The sequence below is a fragment of the Haemorhous mexicanus genome, chromosome 15 (genome assembly GCF_027477595.1).
Source record: "Haemorhous mexicanus isolate bHaeMex1 chromosome 15, bHaeMex1.pri, whole genome shotgun sequence".
NCBI classification, from domain to species: Eukaryota; Metazoa; Chordata; class Aves; order Passeriformes; family Fringillidae; genus Haemorhous; species Haemorhous mexicanus.
The window spans coordinates 6,453,054-6,467,120 of NC_082355.1; the positions used below are offsets into that span (position 1 = coordinate 6,453,054).

Genomic DNA, 14,067 nt, shown 5'->3' on the forward strand with positions numbered 1-14,067 from the left:
GACCTTGGGCATTTCAACAAGCTGCAGCAGAATAAAATTTCAATGTGGAAAAGCCACCATTCTGCCATTTCTCCAAGTAATCCTGCACTACAAATCCTCCAGATCCCCAGTTACTCCCTGACAGTTCGAGCCACGGACAACGGCCACCCTGCTCAGTTCAGTGATGTCCCTGTGCACGTCCATGTGTCTGATGTCAACGACAACCCTCCTCGCTTCTTCCAGCTCAACTACAGTGTGGTGGTGCAGGTAAGCCAGGAGACAGTTTTTTCTCCCAGTCCCTCTCATTGCACTAAGGAACTCATTCCTAGGCTGCTGTTCTAGTAAAGTGGGGAGACAGTGATGAATCACATCGCTGCTTTGTGCTCTGTGTGTTCTAGGGCAGGGGTGGGATTTGTTTTCCTGTTCCTGATCCAGCAGCTCCTGGGGTACTCCAGGTTCCCCTGGGCCATTTCTCTTTGCTTATCTTCCTCCAATAGCATCTTTCCCCATTTCAGGAGAATGCTCCCGTGGGGACGAGTGTCCTGGAGCTGATTATGAGCGACAGAGACTCTCCAGAAAATGGACCACCCTACTCGTTCCAGATCACCCAGGGCAATGATGGGAAAGCCTTTGAAGTCACCCAAAATGGTCTGCTGGTGACATCATCTGTCCTTAACAGAAGAGTGAAAGAACAGTACCTATTGCAAGTCCAGGTAGAGCCTGTGTTACTGTCCTGGAGTCTGAATTCCCCAGCCAGCTTAAGTAGCAATAAAATGCGATTAGCATGGCCCAGCTGAATGAAAACATCTCTGGCTTTGAAGAAATCCAATCCAGGCACAAATTTTGCAGCTTGGAGCCAGCTGCAGAGCTCATTTCTCCACACAGTCTGCCCACAAGAAGCAGGGGGCCAGCTTCTGTGTTGATAAAATCAGATAATATGATCATGAACAATACTCTGTCAGCAGTTTCCTTTGACAGATGCTTTCCCCATAATCATTCTAGTGAATTCCAATTTAAAGTGAGACCTGGATCTGGTCCTACAAGCTTTCTCTAATTATCCTTGTCATTTAAGAAGTGGTTTCAGTTCCTCTTCAAAAAAGATTTCTATTGTTGCAGAATGAATTCATTATTTTTCAACTTTATCAGTAGGGATAGTCTATTACAAACAAAAGGATAATAACATGTAAAGTACATACTTCTTCAGTAATGGCAATTGTTGCAAAAGCTGGGTGCTATTATATTACAAACCTCAACCTCTAACTGCTTAGCATTAGGGAGAAATTTATCCCATAATCTGATTATTCGCATTTTTCTGTTTGAGGTTCCCTGACTCAGTGCTAGACAGACATTGTCAGAGGTGGGACAGGGGCTTAAGCAGCCTGGAAGGTGAGCGAATGTTTTGCTGTGCGTAACTGCTTTACATCTCTGTACACTCAGTTACGTGTGGATCCATAAAGATTGGCAGCATCACAAAAAATTATTAACCCTCAGGAATTCAGAGCCGCTCAGAGGTGCCTCAGCTCTGCTGAATGCACAGGGAAGTGAGTGTGACCCCACCACTAGCAGAGGGCCTCAGTCCGTCTCCAAGGCCTCATCAGTCTCCTCCATCCTTCCCTAAGGATGGGAAGCTGCTCTTTCCCTAGGGCTTTCTCCAGGCAGAGTTCCAACACTGCTGCCAAGTTTTCCCATCCTTCTTCACTCCCAATGTGCTGCCTGAGAGCTTCCACACACTGCTCTGTGAAAGGCGCTCTCCTTTTCAGGACCTCACCAGTCAGGTGAGGTGACAGTAAGTCAGCGTGTGGCTGTAACAGATCCTTCTCTTTTCCTTGCCAGGTCTCCGACAGCGGCATCCCTCCCCTCTCCTCATCTGCATTTATAAATATCCAAGTGACTGAGCAGAGCCAATACGCGCCCTCAGCCCTTCCCCTGGAAATATTCATCACCACCAACGAGGAGGCCTTCCGAGGCGGCGTTCTGGGCAAGATCCACGCCACAGACCGGGACCCCCACGACACGCTGGTGTACACTCTGGTGGCTCAGGTGCCCAAGGAGGGGCTCTTCTCTGTTGGGGCTGCAGATGGGAAGATCATTGCTGGGGACAAGCTCCCCCACGGCCACTACCTTCTGAACGTGACAGTGAGTGACGGAACGTTCACAGCCGCCACGAGCGTCAGCGTCCACGTGTGGTGCTTCACGCAGGAGGCCTTGGACAAGGCCGTGGTGCTGCACTTCCGACACCTCTCCCCTGAGGAGTTTGTGGGGGACCACTGGCGCAACCTGCAGAGATTTCTGGGGAACATCCTTGTCACCCGGCGCCAGAACATCCACATGGCCAGCCTGCAGCCTGCAGCTGCCTCTGATGGAGTGGATCTGCTGTTGGCTGTTGGAGAGCCACACGGCTCCTTGTACGAGCCGCGGGTGCTGGTCAGCAAGCTCACTGGGTCAGCTGGGGAGATGGACCAGCTCGTGGGGCTCCAGATGAAGAAAGCAATCCATGTGCCCTGTCACGGGTCAGACTGTGCCCACCGTGTCTGCAAGGAGACCATCCAGCTGGACCCCGGCATGATGTCCACGTACAGCACTGCCCGGCTCAGCGTCCTCACCCCACGGCACAGCTTGGAGCAGATCTGCTCGTGCAATGGTGAGCAATCCCTCCTGGCAGTGTCTGACCCTATAAACCTGGACATATTGTGTTCTCCTTCAGTACACTATAGAGCACCTGGATTTTCCATGGAATTAGGCTGCCCAGTGACCAACAGTTCTGCCCACAACTTCAAAGATTTTAGAGTCTGAAAGTTTCTTATAGTCTATTTTTTAAAATTGATCTCCTGTAGCATTTAATAACAGCAACATCTGTCTCTCTGATTGGGAAAAGTCACTCATACTTAGCAGGAAATAAAGGTCAGTGATCAGAATTTTTTACCTGTGATCCTGACAAAGCACAGAGTAACTGATAAATTTGAGGAAAGCCAAATAAAATATATTTGTTATACTGGCTCTAATATACTTCAAGAAATAATTGGAGGAAGCAGGGATCAGTGACACTAGGGCAGGAATGTAAGGGGATACCAGAGAATAATACAAAAACTTACTAAGGATGGAGAAAGTCAAGGGTGTTGTAGACCACACTGAGGAGACCTTGAAGGACAGAAATAGCCAGGCTGATATTTCAGGGTTGCTTCACAGTAGAGTGCATAGAAGAAATACTGGGAGATCCTGTTGGGGGTGTGGGAGATGCAGTGCAGGGATCCATGGGTTGCTGTGGATAGGACTGCTCCTGGACAGTTGTGGCATCAGACTAGCAAAAGAGGCAAGGTTTGATACAGTCCATAGCCTCAGAGTCATAGCCAAAGATGAAACCTTTCTTTCATTCTCCTTTCAGGAACAGCTGTGAGGTTTGGGGGCCACAGCTACATTTGGTACCAGCACTCCCAGGCTGCCTCCTGGCACATGCACTTTCGCCTCAAGACCCACCAGCATCACGCAGTCATGTTCCACGCCAACGGGACCGACCACGCCACTCTGGAGGTGGGTGTGGCACTGCAGGGGAACTTCTCTTCACAGCTACAAAAACCTCACTATCTCAGGGAAGGGAATCACAGAATATGCAAAAATATGTACCCTTAGTAATTTGTGAAATACAAGACTTGGGAAGACCAAATGAGAGCCAAGCACAGTTTGGCATTTGCTGCAGCCACAACAGGAAATCGTCCTCTATACATGTAAATGCATGTATTGGTCTCTGATTGTGACTTCTGGTGAAGTCATCAGACATGCATAGCAGGTCTACATCACCTTCTTTCTTGGTTCTTCATTCCTCTCTTGCATCTCACCTCTCAGGACAAAGAATTTATCAGGTGGAGTTGTCCACAAAACAGTTTGTTTCTACTTTAGCAAAGGGCAAACTTTCTCCCATACCTCAAATTAAAGGTTCTTTACAATAATGGACAGAAAAGAAAGAGCAGGAATCCAAAATGTATTTTTCACACACACCCCCTTCTTTTCAACCACTTTCTTCAGATGGTTTCACTATTTTAGACACCTGCAGAGACAGGAATATTTCATTCTGATCACTCTCCTCCACTCAACTGAACACTGAACTTACCAAAGCATTCAAAGATGATCTCTCTCTTCCACTTTGGCAACAGAAGGAAAGCAGCCGATGACTAAAGAAAAGCTGTTTTATATATTCCTCATCAACTGAATTCAGACTAACTGGAGACTAAGATCACAGGACATGCTTACCAGCTTACAGAGGTTTATCCTTGAGAATGATCACATTGAGATCTACACACTATAACCTACCTGGAAGTGTTCATCCTGTTCTTGGATTTCCCCATCTCTTCTCGTGGTTTCACAACCCCATCTTCCTGTTCCATCTTTCCACAGTTACAAAAGACCCACTCAGACAGGGAGCTGCACAGCAGCCAACCCCCCCACACATGCCTTTTGCACATATTTCAAACTCCTGCTGCCACAGCCATTACTCCTGAAGAGCAGGAGCAAAGAAATATCAGCCATGTGTCCTGTACCCATCTCTGAGAGTGACTTTAGGCTGAAAGGGCCAGTGTGAAAAACTTCTCATGAAGGGTCTTATCCTTTCTGCCTCACCAAAGAGCTCATCAGAAGGAATCCTGCACTTTCGGTGGTGCTCAGGAAGTACAAGATGGCAAGAAACTCCACTGATCCAGGCCAGCACAGGGAGTCAAGGGAGAAAAGGCTCATTATTGGTGGAGTTCAGTGAGCCCATGATCTCCTGTGCCCAAGCTTGTCTCCACAGTCTTTTCAATAGGAAACATTGATAAAGCCTCCTCCATAAAAGTGTCTGTGAATAATTTCTTTCCTGGCTCACTTTATTAGCAATATTTTAGGGATAAAAAGGTTTCTAAATCACATGGCCTGATAAAAATGAAGGAATCTCTCAAGATTTTAAATTTTATATACTGAAGTACTCCAGATATGAGCCTAAGCCTTGAAAGGACAATAACTGATGGCTTGTAGATTTCATGAAGAGGATGAGCTCTTCCAAGAGCATGCATATCATCACTTTTCCAGTCCCTGAGCTCTCCTGATGTTCAGAAATAGGTTACAGGAAGAGGATGGCAGACCAGGCAAGCTGGGAAAGGCTTGGCAGTGTGTCAGTTCTTGCTCCAGGGAATCGAGTTCTCAGCTGTCTCCCAGCCCCAGAAATTGATAAGCCAAATCTACAGACCCATCTGAAGAGAAATCATGTTCCTGCAGATGAAGTGAAGTGACAAAGTTCTCTGGTGTGCTTGCCAGTTGTGCAAAGGGATTTACACACGTGTTGCCCTGAGGCCCTTCCATGCCATGTGCCAGCTGCTTCTTGTTATTTCTTCCTTCAGCAGTTGCTCTCTCCTCCCACTGGTATTTATTTATACCGTGGGCTTCTCTGAGAGTTAGCTGTGGTCCTGCTCTGCTCCAGAGTAGCCCCTTCATATTGTGTGTGGGTTTCTCTAGAGTCAGTGTAGCCCATAATCATTCCTGTTCTTCTAACCCCTTCCAAGAGTGAAACCCTCCTCGCTGTCTCTAATGTCCCCCAGGGACATCTCTCCTGTCTGGGATGAATTGCTTGATGTTACATAGCAGGTTTTTGCAGGTTTCCCACCAACACTTCTTTCCATCTCTTTTCTCCTTTTCCGTAGGCTCTTGACTTCTGTGAGAGAGAGGTTTTATCAACAAAGCACTGGGGAGATAAAGGTGAAAAAGGGGTTTAACCCTGACTTCACCCTGAAACAACACAGCTAACTTTTCCTTTCTCCATCCTATATGACTTTTAAAGATGCATCTTGGGCCAGAAATCGGAATTTCTGATGTCCCAGTTTAATGCAGAGGACGTTGATGTGGTTCACTTTTAGCAGCTCAATACCTTGTCTCTCTCCAGTCTGGTGGAGATCAAGGATTAGATTGCAGCACATATCAGTAACTTTGGCCTGGTTTTCCAGCATGGGTACAACAGTAATTCCTTTCTCTGCCTCCCAAGTCCTGCTTTTTCCTCCAGAGAAAGCTGCCAGTGCTTCTCCTCAATAAGATTCTTTCACCACCCTCACCCTTGCCAAAGGGGCAACTGTTCCAGCACCTTCCCCACCACTAATGAGACAGTGAGAACAGAACAAAAGCCACGTGGCCCAGAACAAGAGTCCATCTGTGACGGGTGATGCTCTTATGGATAGTCTGAATGCCAGGGCTCTAATCAGGCTCAGGAAGGTGGGGGAAAAGGCAAACAGCTGCAGCAGTAGCTGTATGATCCCATGGCTCTGTTACATGGAAAGATGGGCTTCCCTCCTTGCATGGTGGTCACAGACTGCCAGGAAGGACCAAGGGTGAAATTGTGCCAGAGAGGTGAAGGTGTTCTGCAAAATTAAGGAGTTGCAGTCACTTAATTGATCCAGGCATAGGTTAAAAAAGGTGAAAGAGGCTGTATTGATACTTCTTGGAATCAGAAAATTGGGAATAATCTCAACTGTCAATATGAAGGCCAGGAGAGAGGGGAACAAGCAGCAGGAGAAATGTTGAAACCATTCATGAAACAGCAGCAACCTGTATCACAGCTACCTGTGTTTTACAGATGGTCAATGGAGTGCCTCACCTTGCCTACAGCTGCCAGGGAAGCTCCTCTGGGAACCTCTCCTCCTCACGGTTTGTGAGTGATGGCGAGTGGCACTCGGTGTTCCTGGAGGTGAAGAACACTTCCGTCCGCCTGCTCATCGACGGCCTGGGCAACGCCTCCCTCCAGCTGCCAGGGACCTGTGCTGTCTCCCAGGGCAGACGAGACCTGGTCTTTGGGGGCCTCCCAAAGTCCCTGCAGCCCCAGAGGGTCACACGGGGGTTCAGGGGCTGCCTGGACATGGTTGCAATCAACGGCAGAGAAGTGGTTCTCCTTCCAGGGAAAGGGCAGTCAAAGGAAGTCTTGGAGCAGGTGGGGATAAGGCAGTGCTGCTCCCCCACCGGTGCCTGCAGCAGCAACCCTTGCCTCAACAACGGGATGTGCTCCGAAACTCAAGGAGGAGGTATGTGAACATCCCACACAGAGCTGTGGAGAGCAGTAAGCAGCGAGGGGGGGAAAAACAACTTTATTCCCCCTGTGGAGGGGCTATTACAGAGGGGAAGCAGAGAACCTTTATCCCAGGGGACCTCAGGTGACTCAGTGCAGCAGCAGCTGCAGGGTGTGAGATCATCATGCTGGCTCTCACCAGTGGACCATGGGCCCAGAGGGCAGGAAGGTGTTTTTAAGGAGTGTGCATGACATAGGAGAGCAGTGCTGCCAAAAACTCAAATGCATATAGAGATTCCACCCACCCCTCTGCATCCTTTTTGCTTAAGGAGCTGTTAACAAGGCTGGAATCAGGCAAGATGGGATCATGTGGTGATGGTATCTGGGCAGAGACAAGCCAAGATCTTGGACTCTTCCCACTGCAGTGAGAGACTCCCCAGGGCTATGCAAAGGGATATGGGAAAACCATAAGCTCAAATCCAAGAGTCCCAGACTAATGTGGGGTACACACACCCAAAAGATGTTTTATACAGGCTCTGCCCCAGGCAGTATCCCTGCTGCCCCATTCCTGCCATCAGAGGGGCTCCTTGCAGTGAGCTGTGTCACAGGGACAGGGGCTGTGAGCAGAGGAGCTACTCCCAGTGATGTCCACCCATGTGTCACTGCCCTACAACTGGTTGTAGCTGCCAGCACAGCAGGGCTGCACCCCATAACACCCTCTATAAGATGGGTACTGCCTGTGCCTTGGCCCCTCTGAGGGGCAGTGGGGCGCTTCCCACGTTGCTGTGTGGGGCAGAAGCTGTTCCTGCAGCTCTCTGGGGCCCTTGCCAAAGCACACCCTGCCCGGCGAGCAAGTGAGGACAGAGGAGGCACCACCTTCTCCTGCCCTGCCCGCTGCCTCTGGGAACAAGATTCCCAGCCCTGTCGACTCAGCAGCTGCCTGGTTCAGGTGAACTGGTTTGACACCAGGTGTAAATGTACAGAACAGTTAGTCTGGCTGGCACTCACACCTCAGCCTTCAGACCCTCTGCAAAGAAAACCTCTCTGGTTGGGCTAGAAGGGGCTCAAAGCCCACAAGGGGAAAACAGATCTCTGCTCTAAGTCAAGGAATCCCCTGCTTTCATTGCAGAGAGAATACAGTGGGAGGGGGAGGTGAAAAATCACTCCCTCAGTAATAACTTAATGATCATCTAACACCCTTCCCATAGTTTCCTTCCAGGATGAACAATTTCTCCTGCAAATGGCCCAGCTGACCAGGAAAGAGCCTGTGGGGCATGGCTCCAGTCAGGGCACTGCTGCAGGGAAGGGACTGCCCAAAGGATGTTTATTTGTGAGGTTACCCTGCTTCTCTGAGTGCCATGGGCTCAGTCCTGGGGACCCTGGGCAGGCAGCACAAGCTCCTGCAGAGCTGTGCCCAGGGACCTCAGCGTGGGATTACTGCACAGGCAGGGACTCGCCTGTGGAGCAGCCTGGGGAACCACGTGGCTGTGTGAGAACACAGCTGTGGGGAGAGGACCCAGGCCAGCCCAGCACCACCCCAGGACCACAAATACAAGTGAGCCCCACATCCAGGACATGTGTTTGGGCACACACAGCCCTGTGGGCAATGTCCAGCACCTGCTGCACCAGTGTCAGCCACTGACACGCATGTGGGAACAGGCCCAGGTTGTTTGCCCCATGCTCTTAAAGCAGGGTTGTTCAGCTTGTGGATGAGTAGCAAAGACTTTTCAAGTGTGCTGCAAGGTGCAAACTCTGAATTTCCCTCACAGCATCACCAGCCAGGTGACAAGCAGGAGCTCAGCATAGCCTGGGACATTCCCATGCTTAGGGCTGTGTTAAACAGCAGCCAAAAGCACAAACAGCAGGAGCCCCCTCCGAGTCCCTGGCTGTGCTGGGTTTCTCTCTGTCTGTGAGCAGACATCTCCTGCAAGCAGGAGAAACTCGGCATGTTGAGACAGGCACTTCATACCACGAGAACTCGCAGGACCGAAGACTCCTGAGAACAACAAATTACAGGGGATTGCACTGAACAGAGTCAGAAACTGTGAATCAGCCAGCCAAGTTCCTCTTCCTTTATCCCAGATTTGTCCCTCAGCTTCTCCATGCCATAAAGCTGTGCCCTGACTGCATCTCTGATCTGTATCAGGAGAAGATGGGCTTGACTTGTTGCTCAAACAGCTCCCTAGTGCCACTGTGTTGTTCCAGAAGGGCCACCCAGCCTCCAGTAACCACGCCAGGTCCTGTAATGAACCCACCAAGCCTCCATGGATGGCCTGGGTGTCCCCCAGCACCTTCTGCAGCAGCAAATTCCTGTGCCTGGGTAGCTGTGCGAGCCCCCTGTAGGGGCCATCAGCACCAGGCACTGCTCCTCCCTGTTGTTGCCCATTTTTCCACACGGATATGTTCACTCTCACCCTCTCCAGGTTACACCTGCATCTGCCCCGGGCTGTTCTCTGGTGAGCACTGTGAGCTTGGGGACAGTCCCTGCGAGTCCAAACCCTGCCTGCATGGGGGAACCTGCACCCTCTCAGCCACTGGCTACTCCTGCCACTGCCCTGACTGGTCCCTGGGCGAAAGGTAAGGCCTGGGGGGACTTTGGGACAGGTGAAATCCCAGGTGATGGGCTGAAAACATGAACACTGCACCTTTCTGGAGCTCACCAGATCCACACACTCTGGGATTAATTGCAAACTGCGGGCACCTGAGCGTTGCAGCAGGGAGGTGTTGGAGGGCAGAGCTGAGCAAAGCAGGACACAAATAACTCTGCCATCGTGTGGCCACTGCCCCTCTGAGCAGGAGGGAAAACAGAAACGTGTCTGCTTACAGATGCTTTGGTGCCTGCAGGTGCTGTGGGGCAGTGCAAAGACTTTCCTTGATGGGAAAGTCTCTCCCCACACACTGCTGCTCCCTGTGAGGGAACTCAGGAGCTTTCAGCAGTAATGGCTGTGGTGGGGGAGCTCAGCTGTGATGGGGGGCCTGGCAGCAGGGTACAGGCAGACACTGCCCTGGGTGGCCAGAGGGTGCCCTGAGGCTGGGGGAACCTGCCTGGCAGAGCTGTCAGGTGCCCCCTGCTTCAGTAGCCTGAACACCCACCCCGCAGGGTGCTGAAGGGGTTGTTTTATCTGGGACCAGCTCTACAGGGTTTATGCAAAAGAAATCTCTGTCCCAGGTTGCAGCTGTGATTCATCCAATTCAAATCCCAGCTCAAGATGGTGGGCATTACCACCCCAGCCCAGCAGCCCCTCCGAGACCCCCACCTTGCCTCCAGCCCAGCCTGGTCAGAGATTCCCAGTGCAGGTTCAAACAGCATCACACCTAGTTCATCCTTCTGCCTTGCCCATTTAGCCAGGATGGACACTGGTCTTGTGGGTCAAGGCAAAGGCAGAAATTACCTGTTCAGCTTTTGGAATAAAAGCCTGTAGCTGAGCATTAGATGGCAGTGTAGTACCTGACATCAGCCAGAGCCTGTGGGTGCATGTTGCACACACCAGCTCACACATCCTAAACTACTGACTACAACAAGAGCAGTGCAAACATCACAGAGTTTGTTCAGTAATGAGAACGAAAAAAGGGAAGGAAAGCCACTAAAGCACTGTGTATTGCCCCAAGCATGGGGAGGTCATTGCTGTTGGAAGGAAAGGTCCCCTGTACTGTTGGCAAACATTTAGGTTGTGTGTGGGGTGGAGCAGGACAGAGAATCAGAAATTCCATCTCAGTTCTACAGATGCTCCATAAAATGTCAAAAAGCCTCTCCAGCAAGGGTGTCCATTCACCACCTCATGGTGAATCTTTTTCCAAATGTTTGCTTCAACCTGCAGACATCCACAGACCATCTTGAGGCTCCACAGAGCTTGGAGGACATGGGAGGCTTCATAAGAGGTTAACACACCTCACACTGATCCTGTGCTCCCTAATTTAACAGGAGGGGAGCATCTGTCTATGCAGTGTTAGCCAAACACTCCTTTGAGGCAGAAAGCCCCCTATTTTAATTTGGGCATACAACTGAAAAATAGGACCACCCTGTAAAACATGGTCTATTGAAAAGCATCATTTTATACTCAAGGATCGTCTGCCAGGATAAGCAGGTAGCAAGAATCTAGCAAGGGAGGGAGAGCAGACCAGGACAGAGCATCCTTGGGTGGTGTAAGCCAGAGCCTGACCAGGATGAGGCAGTTCTGGTGCATCCCAGACTGACAGGGGGTCATCTCCATCCCTTTCTCCCCACAGGTGTGAGAAGCTGGCAGAGGAGTGCCAAGACAACCCGTGCCGCAACGCCGGGCGCTGCGTGAGCAGCCAGGGCTCTATGTACTGCATCTGCCCCTCGGATTTCCAGGGGGACTACTGCACCCAGCCCATCATCACCCCGGCCATCGTGCCCACGCAGTGGGCACTGGGCCCCGAGGAGATCGCGGAGATCACTGCCGGCGTGCTGGGGGCGGCCATCCTGGCCACGGCCTTCGTGCTCATCCGCAAGCACTGCCGCCACCGTGCCAAGGCGCACAAGCCGGTGGCCCGTGAGGACCCCGACCTGCTCTCCAAGAGCGAGTTCTCCAAGAGTGTGGGCGTGGGCACCCAGCCTGTGCCCCCCATTGAGCTCAACATCCTCGGTGATGTGGCGCACAACAACCTGGACCGGGCCACGCCCGAGCAGCGCAAAGCCGCCGGCACCCCCGAGTTTGTCACCTTCAACTCAGCCAACGCCCCCAAGCACCGGGGCACCATCGTGTGCAGCGTGGCCCCCAACCTGCCCCCTGCTGCACCCCCATCCAACTCCGACAACGACTCCTTCATCAAGTGCACCTGGGCCAGGGAGGAGATGGGTAAGTAACCACAGCTTTTTCTTGCTCTTACACATCCCTCTTTCCCTTGGGAAGTGGATCTGAGGTTTGCAGACATGGTGGGAAAATGCTGTTGGCTAAAGCTGTTGGCTTTTGGGTGCTGGAGTAGTAGTGGATGGTGGGGACACTGTGTCATCACAGCCAGGGGTGATCTCAGGACCCCACAATCCCCAAATTAGCAGCCACACCTCTCCTGTCCCTACATCTCCTGTCCTCCCTGGCCTGACACGTATCCTAGAGGCTCATTGGCAGGAGGGCAAGAGAGGGGCACCAACTGCTAGAGCTGCAGCTAACACGACTTTCTTTTGTTCCAGTCTACCCAGCAGAAACCACCTACTGGCCGCCCCGGTACCTGTCATCAGATGTCCAGGAGTATTCCCACTACGAGATCATCCAAGGTTCCCCTGCCTCCTCCTCTCACCCTCCTCTCCCACCACCGCCCCCTCCCCCAGCAGACACAGAGCCGGTCGCTCTCTACGGGGGCTTCCCCTTCCCGCTGGACCAGAGCAACAAGCGCGCCCCCATCCCACCCCGCTACAGCAACCAGAACCTGGAGGACTTCCTGCCGCTGGGCCCCGTGGACGTGGGAGCATCCCAGTGCCAGAACGAGTACACGGCCATCAGCTACTACCCAGCGCAGCTGGTGCAGGGTGAGGGGGTCCCTTTCCAGCCTGAGCCAGGCTACAAGAGGGTCAGCATGCGCCTGAGTGTGGCCCAGCCCTCCTACGCCGACTGCGAGCTGGGCCACCAGCCCAGCATCCGAGCCCAGCCCTTGGCACCCCCCAACTACGAGGGCTCTGACATGGTGGAGAGTGACTACGGGAGCTGCGAGGAGGTGATGTTCTAGCGGGGCTTGCTCTGGGATGAGGAGAGAAGCGCGTTTCCACGGAGAACAGAAGGCAGGGGGCTGGCACATGCTGCTGAAGGGAGGCTTGTGTGTGTCTCTCTCAGCTTGCAGCGTCCCCCCCTGCATGGATGGGTTGTAATTTTGGCTGGATCTTTCCCCTTGCTGCCCTCCACGGTGCTCCTGCTGCAAATGGAGGGGAAATGCTCCAGCCACTGCAGGGACATGGAGGATGCTCCTGGGATGCCAGTGTCTAACCTGCTTCCTCACCGAGGGGACTGCCTCCAACAGCATGCTACCTCCTCCCACCCCAGGCTTCCTGGCCACAGGGAGGATGAGGAGGAGGAGGGCAAGCAGTGCAGGTATGGCAGCAGTCATGGTGGAAAAAGGTGTGAAAGGATTAGCAATGCACAGCCTGGTGGTGCCCCTTGTGGGGTACAGAGGCTCCCTGCTCCCAGCTCTGGCTCCAAGGGCTTGCATCAAGCCAACAGTTTGTTCGTGGAATGGATCAGCTGGTGCAAACCCTCTTCATGTCTGCTCCCTGACACTGGGAGAGAGAAGAGGGAATGCAGCTGGTCCCACCAGCACATCCCTGACTGGCTAACAGAAGTCCAAGGGAAAGAAAAAAAAAAAAAAGAAAATTTGTGTAGAAAAACCAAGCAACAAGGTTTGTTACAGCAGGAACCACCCACAGACTCAAACCAGGTTGCCCAGTTGGGCTGTTGTGCACACAAGTAAGGAGGACCCTGCCCCAAGGATTGTGTGCACAGCCTTGTCCCTGTGGCTGTCACAGTCTCACGGTGATGCAGCTGTACATCCTGTACTGTATCCAGAAAGACTGGCCAGCACTGCCTGGAATCTCTGACCAGAGAGGGGCACTGAGCATGGGTTTGCCTGTTTGTCCTTGTGCTTGGACATGTACCGTTTCTTCGTGAGAGGTTTTCTTTGGTTGGTTGTTTGATGTAACTTTTTTTGTTGTTGAATTTTTGGAAAGTATTAAAAGAGTTTGGATTTTTTTACTATTATGATTTTATTCAGTATCTCAGGGATTCTCTTGTAAATAAATAGGACATCCTTGCTTAGCTTCAGCCAAGGGAATAACAGCTTAGTTTGGGCACCAAAAGCTTTCAGAGAAGTACCAAGATAGCAAGTTAAACACTTTTTTGAGGATCCTGTGCATGCCAGAGGGATGAAGCAGACAGACCCACAGTACCCTGTCCTGCTTTAGGAAACCATGAGCCTCCTCACGGTATTTCTTAGCTCAGGAGTGTTTTACCTCTCAAAGCTCTCATGCACTTCCACAAAACTTTCTCACCAGCTCTGCTCAGCAGAAAGCAGTTATTGCCTAGATTAGACCTTTTTTATCTAGTTGGTTTCATTCCACTTGGTAAATC

General features: G+C 51.6%; 1 protein-coding gene and 1 long non-coding RNA gene across 2 annotated transcripts in view; one reads left to right on the forward strand and one right to left on the reverse strand.

Moving 5' to 3' along the window:
- Window positions 1-13,695, forward strand: part of FAT2 (FAT atypical cadherin 2) — a 55,815-nt gene extending 42,120 nt beyond the window's left edge. Inside the window, exons 17-24 of the mRNA XM_059860291.1 lie at window positions 103-246; window positions 495-692; window positions 1,813-2,620; window positions 3,362-3,507; window positions 6,566-7,007; window positions 9,415-9,568; window positions 11,219-11,811; window positions 12,144-13,695. Coding sequence (XP_059716274.1) covers window positions 103-246; window positions 495-692; window positions 1,813-2,620; window positions 3,362-3,507; window positions 6,566-7,007; window positions 9,415-9,568; window positions 11,219-11,811; window positions 12,144-12,676 — 3,018 coding nt within the window. The 3' untranslated portion in view covers window positions 12,677-13,695. The remainder of the gene's footprint in view (window positions 1-102; window positions 247-494; window positions 693-1,812; window positions 2,621-3,361; window positions 3,508-6,565; window positions 7,008-9,414; window positions 9,569-11,218; window positions 11,812-12,143) is intronic.
- LOC132334332 (uncharacterized) lies at window positions 4,360-6,722 on the reverse strand. The gene is made up of 2 exons (XR_009488375.1): window positions 6,587-6,722; window positions 4,360-5,653 (listed from the first exon to the last, which is right to left on the reverse strand). It is a non-coding gene; the product is annotated as an uncharacterized LOC132334332 (long non-coding RNA).
- Window positions 13,696-14,067: the final 372 nt, after the last annotated feature.